Consider the following 20,639-nt stretch of genomic DNA (forward strand, 5'->3'; position numbering starts at 1 on the left):
TAGTTATACTTTTTTTAAATGGTACAGACCTTTCACAAACTATTTCACAGCACAGCATGTCTCTTTATTGATCAGTCTTATGTAGTATTTCACTTTCAATAGCAATTGTTTTTACAAAAGAAGGCAAGAAGTACGTGGCTTGTAATGCTTTATCATACTTGTATGATACTGCTCTATTCAACAAAAATATAGTTATAGTGTATTTGCAGTCATTTATTATGTATTTTTTCTTTACCGTGTAAGTACAGTACAAGTCCTGCTCTCAGTGTTTGCATGATAGTTCTTTGAATTCTTAAAATATACATGTTTGAAACATATAATGCAAAACATATTAGTACACTTTATCACATGAACATGTGCACACAAAAAACATAATCTAACCTGATAAAACAAGATGTCTATTTACCTACTAATGTTTTAAGTCATAATTGGATTTGCATAGCCAGAAATACTAAGTATTGGGCAGAGTGTCATTAAATTTGATTAATCTTGCTAATCATTGCAAAATATCAGGAATTGAAACGTAACTCACTCTACAGCACTTGTCCTGTGCTCAGCACTGTGTGTTGAGGATGCATGTGCTGGTAGCATGCTCAAAGTACAAAGACACAACTGAAAAACAAGTAAATGTCTACTTCTTGAGGAATTTGTTTCACAGCAGAAAGACATGGATATTTAAGTAAATGGTGAGGAGAGGGAATTACATATTCCATGGAAAATAATGGTTCAAATTTATTTTTAATTTTTTACATTATCCTGCCTTATTGTCAGAACAGCGTCCTGCTGGCGGTGATTTTCTTTGCCCTACGCTCCGACTTCCAAGGAGAAGGTCATACTGCCCAGGTAGCGATCAGTGGGTGAATCATTAATGATGCCCTTCCCATTAAGTTTGCATTTTACTTGAATGTGAGTGTCGTACTGCAGTCCTGCGAAACGCACGGCCACCAAGGGTGCAGAGTAGTTCACCTGAGGTCAAGACAAGACTGGTGTTATTTCACACTCGAATAAATCATTCCCATGAGTTCTCCACAAGGATGAAATTCTCACTCACATGTCTGAGTTTCCCATAGTATGGGAAGTACTTCAACTCAAAACTGCTCTTAGGGAAAAATTGGATTTCTCCCAAAGCTTCTGGAGGTCCTTTCTGAAAGAGGAGGAAGTGATGTTCTCATGACTCATACCATCATGACCTTTTTCAGACATGTTGCCTCCCACTGAGATAAAGTACAAATGTCAATGGTTACTGTACCTTAACCTCGCAGGTCACATTTACTGGTTTTCCCTGGCCAGGTAAGTAACCCAGAATCTGGTGAAAAGTAAGAATAGTAAAAATGTATAAAGGATTCTTCAAAACTATTTGAAGTTCAACAGTTTGTCTTCAAATTGGAATCAGATGATGACATTTTTTTTTGAAGACAGAAAGTAGTGCCTGCCCTTTATGTGTCCTCATCCTCTACCTTGAATGGCCACAAGATGTCAGTGATAAACATGTGAGCATCAGAATTAGTCCAGTAACATACCCTGTGGTCCAAATTGCATACTCTTCCTTTTTTCTATTCTACTACATTTGACCATACAAATAATCTAGTTAGCATGCAGTAGGCATACAATTGGACATTATTTTACTCATTTATTTCATCATAACATTGCTCCTTGATCTTGGCTCCTGCTTTTATATCCGTCGCCTCCGCAGTTGTTTTCATACGAGGCTCCGTCGATGTGACGTCACTTCCAGTACACACTGGATTGTGGGTCAGAATCGACCAAAGAGCATGCGGTTTTCAACACTAAAAATCTCTGTGTATTTTAAAGCATTCAAAATCTGACCGCAATAATTGTTTGATGTTACCTTTCTTTGTTTTCTATTATTTATTTATTTTGCCCTGATGGAATGTTTTACGGGTTGCGGTGACCGACTCTCATCTTACCCGGTTCATCCGGAGGAGGATGCATGGCCTTCCCTGAGAATAGCCATAGTGGGGGTCCGTCTGCCCCGAGCAGTCCCCCAACATGGACCTCTTGAACTGACACGCTTTACGCTCTGCGCTCTCCTCCAAGTCATCCTGCATGAAATACCTGTCCTGTGTGCAGCGAATATTCTTCTTCTCTTGAGCAGCATCGTTATACGCTTGAAAATTAGGGGCAGGGAGAGAGAGAGGAGAGCATAAATAAACTGGCTACAGCAATGCCCTGCCAGACTCAGGCCTCTGATTAAGGAAGCTTGACAAAAGCGGGGCGTGAAAGAAAAAAAGAAAAAAACATTGAATGGATGCACTCTGCCCACAAAGAGGCTTCCCTTCCCAGCATGCCTTGCAAAAACCAAATGGAAAAGCTGGCACAAAGGTAGTGAGGAAAAGGATTAACTCGTTGCATGCTAAGTTCATTTAAAACAAACTCAACAACCTCAAACTCCCCCTAAAACTTCCCCCCCGCAATCCCGATCACTACTGACTCACATCTTAGATACTCATCCATAGACCTGGCGTACTTCTTCCAGGATTTGCGGTCAGAGGCGTTGAAGGCGATCTCTATGTGGCCTTCTAGAGGTGGGGCCATCGTCATACCTGCCAGTGGAGACCCAAAGACAGTAAACTGTGCCGAGACTCAAGGAGAAGCGGCGGACAGAAGGACAGTGGTGGGATGCAGTGGAGTGGTTCTGAGTTTGGGGTTATATTTACCTGGTGGCATCACTCTGTCATTGTATGTGGGATGGTAGGGACTAATAGACCACATGAGGCAAAACATGCAGCCGCCAAACATGGCGGCGAGGAACGTATAAAGGGTAGCATAGAAGAGCAGGATGAGGCCTAAAATGAGGAGAGAAAAAAAGGGAGGGCAGTTATTAGGGTGAACATTTCTGATGCCATATTTGCACAAAAGATTGGCTTATGTAACGCATACCTCCATAAATTGTATCTCTGATCTGAGTGGAGGAAAACAATGAACCATTAAAGAAGTTCCACTGTAGCTCAGACTGTGTGATTTTGTCTAGACTCCAGCTACTGTCCTTAATCAGGACAATCACTAATTTGGTTACTCTTACAAAAGCACTGTCCTCCCTTCATGTCAGGATTCATAATCCCAGATAGTTTTGGTATAAAATCCACTGTTTAGAGCTAATGTGGGAAGCCCCTTTGACAAAGACACTCAGAGAACTATCGTTGTTCTGCAAATTCTCAATTAACAGTCCATTAGCAACTAATCACGCCAAACGTGCTCAAAATGAAATGGCTTTTGCTGTGTGGGCAATTTCACAGGGGACTAGCTGCAGCCAGCCTTGCATCCCCGGAGCCACAAAGGCCTTTCTGTTTGAGCTCAGTGAGAATTCTCCCAGCTGTCCTTTCACTCAGGAACACAGTGAACCTCCGGTTGCCATCGTAGTGAAGGTCTTTAGCAGCCATAGAGGCCCCGGCCAGCTCCAAGGAGCCCCAATCACCCCACTCTGGTATTGTGTCCTTCTCTTACACACTCCGTCTCACAGGACACACAGCACAGACTTCAGCCCAGGGCCTTTTCTTCGTCAGACACATGGGCCCCCACTCCTCCACAAGTGTGCACACACTGGCTATGCAGCGGAAACGAGCTCTATCACATGCCCTGAATCACGATGCAGCGCCGTTTCAGCTTATGCAAGTATCACACACACTTTGCCTGGATATTGTAACTACACTCAGTTGGATCATGTTTTTCCATTGTGTACCTTGGAGCTTAGGGAGGGGGCTCAACAGCATCATACAGCAGCTACCCTGGAATACCAAGATCCTGCTCTATCATCATTGACTCAACAAACTCGTCCATTCTGTCGCTTCCTGCAAAAATAAGTTTGCATGCACCAAAGCTCAATTTGGCAGTGAGCTCTAAGGATAACAGGAAAAAAGAGAGACGAGACGTGTCTGCTTGAAACTGAGGGGCCATAAGCGCGTTAAGTTCAATGATGAGGTCGCCAAAGCTTTGGGAAAGAGACTGTGGAGAGCATGGTAAGATGGAGAGGAATGTGAGTCCTGGCCAATACGAGGCCCGGAACAGTGCACTCCCGCTGGGAATACGTCCCCAGGCAGTCTGTTTTCGTGGAGACACTCTGAATTGTCCATGCACCTATGTAAACATTGAGCATAAGGACAAACACACACACGCACACACACACACACACACTCGCAACACAGTGAGCACTGTGTGAGTCAGTGGACTGGAGAGACATTTCTTATCCCCGAAACTAACCCCCCAAGTGCATCTTTTCAAGACATTCAGACACCATTAATTTGATCAAAGGCACACTCAACATTATATCTGTAACAATTTGACAAATGCAGTAAAAACAATTATATAAAATAACTACTTGGTAACTACTAAGTACTTTAGCATCAATCCAGACGTCCTTCCCCATTCCCCAACAGAATATAGAACCTGTCTTTTCTTCGTCAACTCACTCCAGCTCTTTCCAGAGCGCCCCATGAATTCCTTGGTCTCTGCATTCCACAGGTACGTCTTCACGTCGTCTATCTTCTGATGGAGCGTCCTCTGTGGTAATGGCCTTCGCTTCCACCTCTCAAAGTTCAGATCTTCCTGCTCTAGAGGCTGATGCTCGGCCAGCTCCTCCTGCTCTTCCTCCAGCTCTTGGCCATGTTTGAGCATCACCTTGTGAGGCTGGTGGAAAGAAGAGAAAAAGCCCTCACCGCACATATTTCTCAACTGCCGAATTTTGCAGTCGACCTATTGTCTTTTCAAATCACCGCAGGGGAAATAAATGGCATTGCCTTCTCATGCTCCGAGTATGACAGATGATACAAAGTGACGGAGAGTGCTCTGCATGTTAATGACCATCGCACTGCTGGCCCTGTCCCCCTGTTTCTGCAAATTATAAACCCTCTGGTGACCTTTCTGGCACTCGTTGGGAGAGCTGACCTCCTCTGAGTGGACCCTCCTGCTTGGAGCAGCAGCTGCAGACGGCTAAGTTTGAGGGTCACTCTGATGGCCAGATGTTACTCACTGACTCTCAGCATCCACGGGCCAGGACACACAGTTCCCAGGAGGAACAACAGGACACAAGTCACTACATCTCGTGAGAGTCTGGCCTTTACATGAAAATGCTAATGCTTAAAATGTTTTTATGAGTTTTTGGTCTTTGGCCAATAAAAAAGAACACTTGATTCATTGAGTTGATAATAACTATGCCTGCTTATATCATTGATACCCTAACTGTTGCTTCTGCAAAATATATGTTTTTCTAATCTAATTTCAGCACTTACAAGACTTGATGGATGATTTTTAAGGAGCTTCTCCTCAGCTCCTCCCTCTGTGGAACTGGGCTCCATATTCTTCACAGAAAGAAACAAAGGTACTTGTTGAACCAACTACATCTACCATGCCTTTGCATTGAAAATACATACATAGCCTATACAAACTTGTCAAGTTCTGCAACAATTTTGCTACGACTTTTCACAACAATGCAAGTAACCTAATCAATATACAAAAAATAAGAGTATCAATGAAAGGTTTCTGACATACCTGAATTTCTCTTTGCAATTAAAACGTGGAATAATATTAAAAAATGAAAAAATAAAAAAAACTTCTTGGTCTCCAGAGAGAAAAAAAGGGAGTAACGTTTGTCAAAAATTGTTATGGGATATCATTAGAAAGTTTTAGGCACGCAAAGGGGACCGGGTGTGGAGAGCCTCCTGCAACTAGGCGCGCATCATGGTGAATGAACGCTGGACAGAGAAGAACTGGGGGTGGGATACAAAGTGCTTTTTTTTGGTCCCGGAGACGTTTTGGCAGCGGCCAGGGCCACGGCACTGCATTCTGCACACGCACTCCATCGGCCATTGTCTGCTAAGCCGGGGCTGAGACTGAAGCCTGAATACAATATTTATAGCTTATCCCAAACACAAGACACTGAAGTCAATCATAGCCTGGCTGGAAAGGCTACTGTACAAGCGAAGCCTGTCAACGTTACTTCGTTTTTATTGTTTGACCATTTGTATAGATTAGATGTTTTATTTAACAAGTTTCAAAAGCTTAACACATGAGATAGCCATCATGTGGCATTACGTGTGGTCCCTTTAGATGCATCGTGCGTACTAATCCAGTTGCCAACGCCGATACCTCCACAGACTCCTGCAGCAAGTGCTCACCAGAAGCGCTCATCTGGTGAGGTTCAAGTAGTCCTCATCCCTGGACCCTGACCCTATCTACACTCTGGTCACGTAACGCTCTGTTACCGCATGTACAAAAAAAAGAAGAAGAAAAAAGTGGGAGGATGGGGGGCTTTTCAAAGTGTTTTTTTTTCCTTCTTCAACATGAAAAGAGTAATTGCGTCATGGAAAAAAATCTGTTCTCTGAGAACGTGCACCTATGTGTGTGTGTGTGTGTGTGTGTGTGTGTGTGTGTGTGTGTGTGTGTGTGTGTGTGTGTGTGTGTGTGTGTGTGTGTGTATTTTGAAAAATAAAATAGTTATTATTTGTTGCCACATAAGGAAATGTTTCAGGAAAAGCCGTACACCCGAGTATGGAGCTGTCCATGCAGGGCAATGACAGCTTGAATGACATTGTGCGTGCCATTTAAATGTATTATTGCTTGTAAGTAGCTACAGAATAGTTGACTCATGCATAGTCCCTGCATGTGATTCTTTACAGGACAAACATAGCCAGGTGTATAAACTAGGGAGCTCTAGCAGGGCACAAATGAGCAATGTGCAAATGTCTCTGCTTTAACAGTACTTGGGTACAGGTTCTATGTGTGGTCATTTGATTAAGCACACTCAGTGACAAACATAAGCTTAACAATAGCACAATATCAGGTAACAAGACATGAAAGATCCTCATGTATGGGTTTGTTGAGTAGGGCTATTAGGACTCCCTATTCCAAAACACATTTTAGTTGAGTTCTCAGATATGGTCTCTAGAGATATGCCTCTTTGTTGTTTTTGAACAAACTACAAATTTAAATGTACAACTTCCTCATTTAATTATTTCCAATTATAGACCTCCATAATGTCAGTGTTTGAGGGAAATGTTCCTGTCATATGAATGGGATTTTGAATCAGGTTTTAAGCTGAAGTAACATGACACCATATTCGGATAGCCATAGAAAAAGAAAGATGGCTTTCTTTCAATGTTTTTCAATCAGGCAACATGCACACTTTGATGTTTAGCAGAAAAAAGGGGTGCAACTGGAATTTCACATTAGGCCTACTTACATTATTTTACACGTGTCCCAGTCTTTCATGTTATCTGCAATTACCCTATAAGACTATAACATATGTTGAAATAAAAAATACATTCAATTCATTCAGTTGAATAAATGCAGTATTTTCTAATTAAGCGAATATCAATCAGACAGTTAATTTCCCAAATGAAGGTCTAAATAATGTTTCAAAAACAGGGGTGGGAATAAAGTTCCAAATTATTAAGATAGTAAATGTGTTATTAACTTTCAATTGGTAAGATATTGTCTTTTTTCATGCGTCTTTCTACTTGTACTCCATACAATACAATTCAATGTGAAATATTCAACTTTTTACTTCACTAAATTTATTTAAGTTTCTAGTTACTACCAATTTAGATTTTTGCACATGAAACATGAAGTTTATAAAATATTGTATACCAAACAGTATGTAGGCTAGGCCTACAAGCACATATGACACATTAGTCGATTGATTGATAAACTGATGTTTTTCCGTCAAATCTGTTACATTTCTACCAGGAAAACCAATATAGGCCTGAAAATTAAAAAAATACTTAAATCCATAATGACAATAAAATGTAGAATATCTGGGGTTTATTTCTACTACAACCCCTGCTTTAACATTAATGTGTGAGTAATTCTAACTTTTAATATTGGACCTAATAGGGCTCAATTTAAGTTAATTTCCTGATTATAGGATAGCCTACTTACACAAATAGGCCTACTCTTGATACTTAAATAGGCTACTTTGAAAATCAGATAGCCTACTTTTGTACTCAAGTTGTGTAGCCTAATAGGTGACATGTAGCCTAACTTTTTCAAGTAGGCCTGTAGGCTGTAGCCTAGGCCTACACTTATTCAAGTGAATGGTTTTCAGCTATAGGCATAGGCCTACTCTTTACAGTGGGTCACCAACACAGTGCCCGCTGGCACCAGGTAGCCCGCAAGGACCATATGAGGCGCCCGCAGGCCTGTTCTAAAAATAGCATAATAATCTGTTTCCCACCTTTTTTAAGTCATTGTTGATCATTATTGTGAGACATCATCAACATGATCAGTGTCTTCACATAGATGAGTATCATTAATCATTAATAATAATATATAGCTAAAGGCAAACTGAGCAAATGTGTTATTTCAGAAGAGTGTATCAAACTGGGTGCCCTTCGTGTGACTCAGTACCCATGAAGTAGCCCTCAGGTTCAAAAAGGTTGGTGACCCCTGCTTTAGACAGTCACACTGGCGAACATTGTGTCTACTGAATGTCGGCCTAAAAGAGCTTGGGACCTTATAACACGTAAACTAGGCCTACGTGAAGGCAGCATGTGTCACTTTCAGTTGGATGGTTCAAGGTTCCGACCTACTATCGATGGTTCCGACCTGTTAAGAAAAAAAAGGGTTAGTATGGTTTGGACACGTGGTGGCGCTCGAGGCTTGACCTAAGCTTACACTGGCCCCTGACTGTTGGACTGTTTTTCTTCTTCAAACCAAGGCAAGTATAGGCAGACTTTACTTAATAAGACATACTAAACCTGATTTGTTTGACTAGATGTGATGTAAAAAGCAGACCACTCGGAGCTTTCTGCGATGGATAAAAACTTAAAAACTCAGATGGTGACCGCATGATAGGGTACTGGTGGTGGTGTGGACCCGTTACAGGTGACCATTCTTCCCTCAGTGACCTTTTATTTATTGTCATGTAGGCCTATGCCTTCTATAAATCCAACACAATACTGAAATAATAGCCTAGTCCTACAGTCAGTAGAGTATTAGGCTACCTTTTTTGAGGGTCCACTCACATTTTCAGCTGGTCTTCTACCATCTTGTTAGCTTGGACCGGTTAGGCTAATAACATTTTTTCTTAAAAGTGTCAGACATTTTGTCTCTCTGATACATTATCCAGGCCATGATATTAAGAAAATATCTACATCAATTATTGCATTTTTTATTAATGAATTTAGAATATCATCCAAAGAAAGGACATTTCAACCATATTTATCAATCTCGGGATGTAACATTTGACCTGTAAAGTCAGTAGGCTGACATATTTGTAGTCTACGGAAAGTGACGAACGTCGAGTAGGCTACCGGTCACTGATAATATTAGCCCACGTCATAAACTACTTTACCGTTACTGTTCAAGTACCAACCGCAAAAGTAGGCCCCACTGTGTGTGTGTGTGTGTGTGTGTGTGTGTGTGTGTGTGTGTGACATGCGCACATACAACCCCGCAGCAGCAGCAGCAGCACTGTTCAACACCGGCGACACCGTGAGGACGGAGACCGACAGACGTGGCAACCGCCTCGGGGATGTAAATGAATGAGACGGACTCTGGCTCGGGCTCAAGCTGTAGGGGTGGGGGGACGGAGCTTCTTGTTATCAAAGAATGCAGCAGCAAGCGAACGCACCGCCCGCGTTTAGAGCACGACTGTACACAGCTCATTCTACACTAGCGAATAATACCGAGTCGTGATTATTGAGTTGTGTTTTTTTTTTGCAAGTGAGGATCGTTCCGGCGGACTGCGCTTAACACTCCCCGGGCAGCATGCCTCCTGCTCAGAGCCTACAATCCAGCAGGCTGACCCTCTCTGAAACAACAAGCATGGGTAGGTGTATGTGCAAGGTCAACGGTATGTCGGACTGCAGCAGGTTTTATCCATCAAATTGGATGCTGCTTTACCAGAGTGCGGGATTTTTTCCCTTATTTTTATATATTTTTTTGTGTTAGGCTATTCAACGCCTAAAGCTTGTTCGTGCACACCAATGTTAATATTTTCACCAGACACATGTTATTTTTTCTATTTCAAACCAATTACGAACGCCCTGTTTGGTTTGCATACACACGCTAAAACACGCATCACCAGCCCGTTTTTTTTTGTTCTTGTCTGGTCGAGGCCGCAGAACGTCACTGCAGGTGCAGAGACGTCGAGCAAACCCCAACAGCCTTGATGTGTTGCTCTGATGGTTAAACACAGATTTCGATGAATCAGTGAATATCTTTTGTGCTGTTCAGTCCAGGCTTATTCTCAGTAGTATATTGTTGCTTTGCTTCTACACCATAGATTATATATGTTTTAGGCTACATACTTTTGCTTATGTGGCACATATAGCACGATCCTCCATGTAACGGTAAGTTTGCTCTTACTCCTTGTAAGGCAATGATAAAAAAAAAGACAAGTTGTCACTTTTTATTGCATTTATTAGTTGTGATTAAATCATACTGAACTTGTGATGATTTGACAACATGTGACTGTCACATGGAGAAATCTTCATAGACCTAGCCTACTTCTGTTATGCTATTTGATTAATGTTGAACACAAGTCATCTTACTTTAAATACTAATACTATTTACTTTGAGTAATGTAAAATACATGTAATTTAGCATAAACCTTAATCCAAAGGGACCTACAACTGGAGGTACACTTGAATGTTTATTTGTGGTGCCCTGGTTTCACGTGAAACAGTTGTAACGGCCACATGTGTTGCTTCAGTGAAGTGTAATGTAGCATTTTAAACCATGAAAAGTACATAATTACTCAGGGTGGGAATCTTTAAGAATCCCACCATTCGATTCAGATTCTTGGGGTCACAATTCGATACAAAATCAATTTTTGCCAATTATGATTATGATTCAATATTGCATTGGAAAGGAATCGCAATTTCTAAATAATTGATTTTTTTCACCACCCCTTAATAATTACAATGATTTCATCTGGGAGGAAATGCAGCCTCATCGCAATAATTGTTAATATAATATACTGTAGCTTCAAGCTCTGCAAAATGTATTTCTGGATCATCAATCTCAGAGGCGGTGTCCTTCATTGTGCAGGAAAAGTAACGCCCTGCTAGTGTAGTGATGAGCTCTGATTGACTCCTTTATTGATCTCAAGGCTGGAACTTCACTATTTTGTTGTAGTAATTTCTGACTGTCTGTTTGTTTTTTCAAACTCTTTGTTTCCACAAACTGATGATACAGAAGGTAGATGTGACTCGAAGGGCCTGCTTTTCTTCAAACACGGCAAAATAAACTGAGAAGCAATATGTACACAGCAAGAAGCAGGTGGATTCTCAGCCAGCAGCTACCTTCTTTGAAGGGAGGTGTCAAGACGAATTTGTTTAAATCTGAGCAATTTTAAAAGAGCCTGAAACTATTAGCATTATAAGGTACATTCAGTTTCAAGTGTATGGTTGTCTTTGTCATTATTCATGCATACATTTGTTTGTGACATGACTTGAAGCGGACATGACCAGGACTTGAGTAAAAATGTAAAAAGTTAATTGGAAATGGCTGCTAATTGTAGAATCAAACATACTTTCTGAGTATGTCAGGAAGTTTTCCACAAACTATTTGGGATTGGAGAACATTTTTAAATATGAATAATGCAAGATAAAATTGGGTATTTTGTATTATTCGTTTACTATTGTCTCAAGGCAGAGTTTTTTTTCCCATCGTGAGCAACATAAGAAGTCATTTGTCAGTTTTAGAGCCAACTAATAATCTATATGACTTTTGCTTTCCCTTTTAGGGTTAATGTCTGCAAGATTGATATTGATGAATTAACTAATTAACTATTTAACTATTTAATTATAAATTCATCATTTATCCTCTCCAGTTTTGTTGATGAACATAAATAGTGAGTGTTTCACAGAGGGCCTTTTTAATGAGTATTTATTTGCATGTCTAAAGAGACACAGTACAAACAATATCAGCCCCTTTGCAAGGTCTTCGAATTGTCAAAACAGTGTGCACATTGATGACTTTTTCTTATATACTTCAACAGTGTCACAAGTCTCTTCCCATTACATAAACACTCGTAGTTGCAGCTGCATCTCTCTGTTGAAGATATTGTCTCAGTCAGTGATGTTTCCCTAATTTTTTGTCTTTTAGGTTCCTTCAAGAGGAGAAAGAGGAAATCCATAATATTGACGGTGATGCTGCTAATAGTTTCAATTCTTATCCTCATCTTCGGCCTGGCAGCAACGACCAGGACGCAGAACATCACAGTTGGTGGTTATTACCCAGGACTTATTGTGAGTATGCAACACGTTCACACCTGCAGCGGGACCTGTTTTGCTTTCGGCTTCGACAGATATTTCACAAAATCTAAAAGTGAAGTGGGGTTGTTCGCAGTGAGCTCTTCCCATGAACCTAGTTGCTGAAGGTCTCTCAGAGTGGTGTATTTTTCCTAACGTTCATTATTTAGCATCACTGTCATTAGTGGCTGAGTGAGGTTAAGTATCTCAGCCCATCTGTGTGTTTTCTTCATGGAACTCGGCTTTTAGCACTCAGCCTTACATCATGAGCGAGCAGGAAAAGCAGCCTCCAGTGTGACATTAACATTTCTGAAGATGCTCTTTTTAACTGATACAAATTCACCAGATTCATAGTTAACATTACCATTACGCAAGAGGGGATTTACAGAGATTTACAAAGAAGAAACAAAAGCCTTGTTTCCACTGAGCGGCTCGATGCGTCCAGCATAAACCTGCCTACCAAGTAAGGGTTCTGTCAGCAGTGGAAACGCAAGCCAGATCAAGCGTTACGTGCTAACCGGAACCGTGCCGACCCGAACCGCACTGCTCAGTGGAAATGAGGTATAAAATAAGATTCAGAGAAGTTTCCAAATCATTGTAAACATGCCGAAATGCTTCTTCAATTGCATTTATCCCATGCGATGAAATCAAAGCTTTATAGTCAGATCAGATATATGCCCTGACATATATTCTTTCTCTTTTCAGCTGGGCTTTGGCTCTTTTCTGGGAATTATCGGCTCTCATTTGATAGAGAACAAGAGGCAGATGGTAAGAGGATATACTGTATATTACCTCATTGAGATCACTTTCAATTGTTTGGTGTCTCCTCATCGCTTCTCTCCCTGCACGCTGTCATAAAACTGCACATCAGTTGAATATAACTACCCTGACCCTACAGCTTGAATATTTTGGTTATGTGACAGTAGACAGGGCGGACCCAAAACAGGCCACGGGTCCCGCATTGCCCCGAGGAGTTTTGTGTAGCAGAGCAAGTATTCTCAGCTTCAAGGGAGATGCAGACAGAAATAGAAATGGGGTGTAAGCGGAGGAGGACAGATGTCCACACTGGAATGTGGGGAAGAAAAGTGCATATGAGGGGAGCAGGTGGGCGGCGTCGTGGCGGGTACTGTCAAGGCTAAAATGAAGAATGAGTTTGAACCGTGACACCTTCCACACGCATGTGTGTGAGAACCATGACCGACTGAGCTGTGATGTGTTACACCATGCTGCCCCCGATGGGCCATTTGCCATATAATGTGATTCCACAGAAAATGTGTTGATATTATTTATGGTTTGCAGTGTTAGAGGCACAAAATGATCAATTTATTGTATTTTAAGTAGAGCTGAAGTGAGTTGATCAACAGAATATGAAATGGCAACTATTCTGGTAATAGATTACGTGTTTCATTTATTTTCTCAGACATTTTTGCCTGCCCGATGTGAATATTATTATATTATAATATATATCACAGATTGTCTTCTTCTATGAAAGTGAGTTTCAATATATTTGAATTTTGGACTTGGTTTGACAAAATAAAACCAAACAGTTCTGATCGCAATTATCACTATTCATTAAGATAATAATTGGCATCTCATTAAATAATTAAATAAATTGTAAGTAGCGACCACAGATAAGAAAAAAATGTACATGTTTTTATACATGATAAAATGGGTGAAAGTGAGTAAATCATATGTTCAACCAGTAATCTCATTAGCAGGGGGCAGAAACAGACTTTGCAAAGAGAAAAGAAATCCAGCAGTTAAAAGAACTGACACTGATCTTGGTTTGGCAGAGCATAGTGTAATGATGTAGGACCATATCGTCCTACAATGTTATTAGGACCTTAACTACCACGTGGCTGTCAAATCTTTACCACGTGTTGTTAAATCCCTTAGTTTTCAGTCATAGGTTCCTGGATGTGTTTGTAAGTTTCGTAGAAATCTTGGCGCAGGAATAGAATCACTGTCACATCCAGCTGCTGAATCTGTAGAGTCACCGGCACCACCTCCCTCCTGCGAGCTGGGATAGCTGCAGGCCGGGTGGGGTGATGTGTAACTGAATACACGCTGTCTTTCATTGAAGAGCTCAGGCAGAGAGGGAGGGGAGAGGTTTCAGTGCCTATAAAGAGCTGGGCACTATGCCATCCACAAACACCAGTGGAGCTAGGTGACAACTACAGCGCTCACTGTTGCTCCAACCTCACCCCCTCCATTCAGACATATTCGTTATCAGAGAGAAGCAGGATGATATACAATAATGTTGGGAATGTTACACAATACAAAAGTGTTCAATTGACTTCATAATCATTACAGCGTGATGAAAAGTGATAAAGTGGATGTTTTCTTTTACAGTTAGTGGCATCTATTGTCTTCATCAGCTTCGGGGTGGTGGCCGCCTTCTGCTGTGCTATTGTGGATGGTGTTTTTGCTGCGAGGCACATTGTAAGTAACACTGTAGCGTTGTACTTAAATAACTCAAGTAATACATTACGAATATGGCTAACACTTATGCTCAGACTTATAAGAAGCTGATTAATCAATGCCCATACATACTTAATACACTCTGTCTGCATTAGCTGCAGTATATATTAGATGCGTATGCCCTTCTGCAAGGGCACCGCTCGCATACGGCTGTAGCAGCTGCTGCACCCTTCTCAAATATATTTTGTGGTAGATGGAGATATTTCTCCATTATGCAAAGTACTGTTTACAATATATATCCACTAATGCAGTGCTTCTCAAATGGTGGGGCGGGCGCAGGCTGCCTTGATTTCCAACTGACCAACATTTTTATTTTATTTTTTTTAAGTGCTAGCAAGCGTGATGTGTGCTTGTGTATGGTCATATCCGCGCGATAGGCTGCGATTTGCAGTAAATAAATGTCCACATATGTCTCCAAGTGTCTCTGTAGGCTATTTAAAAAGAAATCAAGCAAGTAGACTAATAATAACACAGAAGGCCTATTGGCCTATAATAATAATAAAAAACACCACCTTAACTATGTTTACAGTTTAAATTTTTTTTGAATGAAATGCAAACCTCAGTGAATCATTTGCTCTTGTTTCTCTGTCCTGAGATTCTCACAGACTGAGCAGTCTTGTTTAAATGTTACAAATTGAGCTAATAAACTGAACTTTGAATTTTTTTGCTGCAGAAGTTATCTCAGCTAATTTTTGTTATCTAATTTGATAATAAGGTGATTGTATGCAGAATGCTCGTGCCAGAAACTCATACAGTGGTTTTGTACAGATAAATAAATAGATATTAGCAGGTTCTCAATAGTATTTCAATTTAGGGGGGGCGCGAAAAAAATTCTGTCCCCTAGGGGGGGCATGACAGAAAATAATTGAGAACCACTGCACTAATGCATTCTTAAAACAATTACGCTAAAATAAATTATGGTTGGGTGAGAAGGGAGATAAGCACCATTAGCAGGATCTTTCTTTTGGTACAATTTATTTCCAACAGTTTTTTACACATCAGAATACAAGGCACAGTGAGGTGATAGCAGAAGAAATATGCTGCAAGCAACATGACAGACTGAAGAGAAGAAGTGATGCTGTCATTTATCTGACTACACAGTTAGTGTTTAATTTGTACGGAAATAGGGATTGATTTGCTCCTAAACATCAATAAATATTCTTGATCTCAATGTTAAGATATTCATTGTAAGAGCCAAATTATAGTACAGAATATAATAATACAGTTAAGATTGGTGTTGTATGCTATTTATTTCATAGGTTTGTGAATGGGATTCTTACATGAATGATTGTGGTTTATTTTTATGTTAGGACGTCGTGTAAATACATTTGTTTTATAGTAAAGTTTTAAATAGTTTTAGAAAGAACAATTGATCAGGTAGCAAGCAAAGTGGTCAGCTCAGTTAAGAGTGAAACAAAGAAAGGATTTTAACTGTAAAATGTACCGCATACAAGAAGAAGGAAATACACACAGGTTCGATATTTTACAAACTAATGCAGTTGGTGGTCATTTATTTGACTAAACATAGATTTGTTTGAGGAATGAGCAGGGGCCTCAGGATTCTGTATTCAAAGTCTAACTATGTATGTCATGTTTTAGTGTATTTGATTACCATAGTATCAAACAAATTTGTATTTAATCAAATGGTCTCAAACTAATTGACACAATGAACCTAGACATTTTTTGGCCCAAAGGGTCTGAGAACAAGGGAGGCCTGTTAGAACTGCGGCCATGTTTACTTGCTCTCTGACGGGTTATGATGGATACATAATGTGAAATATCTAAACATTTTGTTTATCGTACTGCAGGACCTCCGGCCTCTGTATGCTGGGCGCTGCGAGTATCACTCCAGTGAGACTGACCGCGATGTAAGAAACGCATATTTCACTTTTCCGTTCACTGTAATACGATTGATATATCGTATTACTGTATGGGGACATAGTTAAGAGCCAGAAGTCAACCCAAAGTGAAGACATCATAAAATAATTTTTGACCTTCAGGTGGCCTGTCAAGCATCGGCGCGCTCGTCCTGTTACCTTCGCGTGAAGAGCAACACCTGTTACTGCTGCGACCTCTACAACTGTGGGAAGTGAGTAAGCCGAGCAAACTGACGAACCTCTGAATTCAGCGGCTGCATGCTTTGCTGCTTTCATAGCTTGGGACTTTCTGATGTGTGACGCTGAGTGCAATTTTTGTGTGAGGTTTTTTTGCACTGCTACATTGATTGAATTGCCACAAGAATGTTTGTTTTTCTTTTAACCTTTGTTTCAGACAACATCCTCTTATGGGACTTCAGAATAAAGATGTTTTGAAAAAGTTTAGGAAATCATCCATGATTTGGAAGTAGGTCCCTTTTTTTCTAGATCCATATTGGCCATTGATGATCTACTCATGTTTAGTTTTGTCTTTTTTGATAAGTGTTGATTCATTGAACTTAAAGGTGAAGTGAGCGATATATTTAGGTTAATATAAGTATTAAATCGCTCTATATTCATACAGTGATCACTTATATAGTGTGCGCCTTTCATACCTCCGATCTCTCAGTCACCCGCTCTGCATGTAATCAGCAAATTAAATTGTTCGGGGATCCCGAAAGTGGTACCCAATCAGAAGAAATAACGCTACAAACTGGTACCCGTCTCACTGCCGGTGCACGCCAGAGCAACAGATGGGTGAATGTTTATGCGCCTACAATGGCGGAGCAGGTAAAAATTCTCCCCAATGTCTGTTTTGATGGTTTTTATCGTGTTTTATCACACTTATGGATCTGAGATGATGCTAGATAACCCGCTGCTTGTAGACCGCAGTCCATTAATGTGGTGACGTAGGGACAAGTGAGGGGACTGCTAACTGACAGGAAGTTAGCTAAAAAACATTCCGCTTACAGCACCTTTAAGTTTTTATGATTGACCCACCATGGAAATGTGTTTTTAGGGTGACATTTTGCATGCACTTTTTGTGTTTGACCAAACATCCATTCATATCCATGTGTTTCGTATCCATTTGAATCGTAGATGTACACTAATTTATCTCTTTAAATCAAAACCTTGTCGAATATCTACCATTTGTGTCCTGAATAAAAATGCACATAGAGCCTGATATTGTTGGAAAAACCCTTTATTGGTGACGTTTGTGGCTTGACTGTAGGCTGTTTCCCTTTCTGTCCCACCCACTGGTCTAGCCGTGTAGAGGTGATGGGAGGTTACCACGAGTTCACAGATGTGAAGGGCTGCCATGATGTGGTGCATCTCTATCACCTGTTGTGGTCGGCCACCATCCTCAACATCGTGGCCCTCTTTCTGGGCATCATCACCGCTGCTGTGCTGGGAGGCTTCAAAGACATGGTGGGTTAAGTGAATGTTATCCTGAGTTCCAATACCCATACGTTCTGCTATTTAGTATGGTATGTATGGTAGAAAAAATATTTAGGATTTCCCAATGCTGGTGGTCAGATTTAGTATGCTTAAAAATACCCCGATGTCAACTACATTTGGCTGAGATTTTTACCCTGCGTTCCAATACCCGTTCAACATGCCCTCGTTCACTTTCCCTAGGCACTTGCCCTCGGGGGAATCCCCGCCGCCATCTTAAGTGTCGTTCCAATTGTCTGGAAACTGAAGTGAACTTTGTGATATAGACCCTCGGAGGGCTGAGTGATCAAGTGAACAGCCATGGTCACTCCGAGGTGGATATCACCCACAGTGCATTGCAGTTCGTCTTCTTCTTCTTCTCCTTTTATTTTCCGGTAGACTGTATGCTTTTAGGGACATCGCGGCCACCCGCAGGACAAATATATATATATAAATATATTCCAAAACGCCTCAATTAGGCTATCCTATTTCCATACGAACAATCCAGTGAATGTATTGCAGTTTACACATTGCTGCTATAACACAGATGGCTGCCAATTAGAGGACTATTTAAAACAAATGTTTTTGGTTGGAACTAACATAAATAAGAAAATATGTCGGAGCAAACAATTTACATGTGTAAGTAACAATATCTTGATAATCTGAGTTACCGTGTCGAAATTCAATGTTTGTTATGCTATGGAAATGGCTTTCTGCAACATAGCAGAATGTTATAATTCTGTATTATTTGCATTCAGAACTACCTATGTAACTGACGGTCCATTGCGACTACAAGGGCAAGTGGGTTCCATTTAAATCCCCCGCTCCTCCCCCGCCCAGTCTCCCTCCGCGCTCCAAGTTCCCTCCGTGCAACGTATGCTGTTACGTCATACCAAGGGCTGAGGGTAAATGAACGAGGGGAAGTGCAACTACTATTGGAATGCAGCTTTAGTGTTTGAAATCAGCGTTTTTATTTGGCCGAGTCTGACCCACAATCCAGTGTGCACCGGAAGTGACGTCACATTGATGAAGCCTCTGTATGAAAACAACCAGAGATGCGACAGATATAACAGCAAGATCAAGGCGCATTGTAATGATGAAATAAATGAGTAAAAGTATGTCGCAATTATATGCCTGCTGCATGCTAACTAGATTATTTTCATGGTCAGATTTAGATGTATGTAGATTGGAAAAAAGAAAGCGTATACGATTTGGAACGCAGAGATAGATTTTTATGAGCTGATGTAAAATGTTCATAGTGCTTTTTAATTCACTGACCTTCGAATTGAAAGAAATTGATTGGAGATTATTCATGTCCCTGTCAGATACCTGCTGCTGTCTCAGAGAGCACATCTGAACCAGAGGCCATCTCAGCGCCAGTTGCAGCAGAGCCTCCTCCAACCACGTCCCTCAACTCGTTTTACAACACTGCCCCCTGCCTGCCGCCTTACACTGCCTACGACATTCAGGTACACCCTTAATTTGACTCATACATTTTTTTATATGTATTTGTGTGCTTTCATTGTTTTGTTTCACTACTGCACAACAAATTGCCCATTTAGGTAAAGATTGGTTGAATATTCGGTAGCATCCGATAGTCTTTCTGAAACCAAAGCCTCTTATGAATGTGTTTCTTCTCCCTGCAGGGCTCCTACGTGTTACCTGACTCTTCGGGCCTGTCCGATGAATCCCAGTCTGGAGCCAGCCACCTGTGGCCCACAATGATCCCCCCACGCTACTCTCCTCCTCACAACCATCCAGACGAGAAGCCACCACCGTACAGCCCGTAACGCGGCTACAAAATACATAAGGCACCTTGGACTTTACTGTGGAGTTGTTTGACGCTGAACGAGTGGTTTGAATGCACGATTTCCTCCGGGTTCCTCCTAGCCATCGTTGAGAATTGCTGAAGGTAAAGGTGCTGAGGAGGAGATCGCCCACTGAGCACACTAACTTTGAGTTCAGCCTGACACAATGCAGCGAGCGTTTGTCTCACTGGGCATCACTCACGCCTGCACTGTCTGTGTGTGAGTGTGTGTGTGAATAAACACATTGAGAGAAACAACCAGTTCAAAGCCAGGAATGTTTACACATCTATCTGCCTTAATGCAAATGTACTTTCAGTGCCACAGGTGATGACGTCCTTGCTGTCGACTCATTAGCACAGCTACCACCCTAATGTGACATATTGAGTCAGGGGAGGGACGCTTCCAAATCCAAATCAGCTTCCGAATGATAATCTGTAGAGTTAAAGTCCCAAGCAGATATTTCTTCAGCGGCTAATAGTGTCATGGTGCATAATTAAAAGGTTAGCTGTAATTGACGTATACAGCAGTATGATGTACAGATGCTCCTTTAGCAGTTAAGTATAAGGTATACAAACAGATCATGGTATATATCTATCAGTCCTTCAGTTACATTAAGATATATGATCAATGTGAGGTGAACTTTGCGGAGCAGCATTCAATAAGAAATAAGCTATAGTAGCTGTTAAGTCAATTTAACAATTACACTCAAAATCCTATTTATTGTATTTTCACTAAAAGCTGCATAGCATGTTAAGCTTACACTGTTTCTTTCTTTGTACAAAACATTT

At 41.0% G+C, this 20,639-nt stretch overlaps 2 protein-coding genes across 2 annotated transcripts; one reads left to right on the plus strand and one right to left on the minus strand.

Annotated features, from left to right (window-relative positions):
- Window positions 1-5,315, minus strand: atp1b4 (ATPase Na+/K+ transporting subunit beta 4). Its single transcript, XM_080035311.1, has 8 exons — window positions 5,247-5,315; window positions 4,428-4,644; window positions 2,679-2,807; window positions 2,457-2,564; window positions 1,929-2,128; window positions 1,250-1,306; window positions 1,052-1,144; window positions 1-966 (listed from the first exon to the last, which is right to left on the minus strand). The coding sequence occupies exons 1-8, from the start codon at window positions 5,310-5,312 to the stop codon at window positions 805-807; spliced, it is 1,032 nt and encodes a 343-aa protein (XP_079891437.1). The 5' UTR covers window positions 5,313-5,315; the 3' UTR covers window positions 1-804.
- Window positions 5,316-9,723: 4,408 nt separating this feature from the next.
- Window positions 9,724-19,833, plus strand: tmem255a (transmembrane protein 255A; the record flags this gene model as incomplete). Its single annotated transcript, XM_080035844.1, has 10 exons — window positions 9,724-9,784; window positions 12,067-12,209; window positions 12,918-12,980; window positions 14,565-14,654; window positions 16,502-16,561; window positions 16,694-16,782; window positions 16,965-17,036; window positions 17,875-18,037; window positions 19,369-19,512; window positions 19,690-19,833. 10 exons carry the CDS (start codon window positions 9,724-9,726, stop codon window positions 19,831-19,833), a joined length of 1,029 nt encoding a protein of 342 aa, XP_079891970.1.
- Between the last annotated feature and the right edge of the window lie 806 nt (window positions 19,834-20,639).

The sequence above is a fragment of the Ammodytes marinus genome (assembly GCF_949987685.1).
Source record: "Ammodytes marinus genome assembly, chromosome: 10".
Taxonomy (NCBI): Eukaryota; Metazoa; Chordata; class Actinopteri; order Uranoscopiformes; family Ammodytidae; genus Ammodytes; species Ammodytes marinus.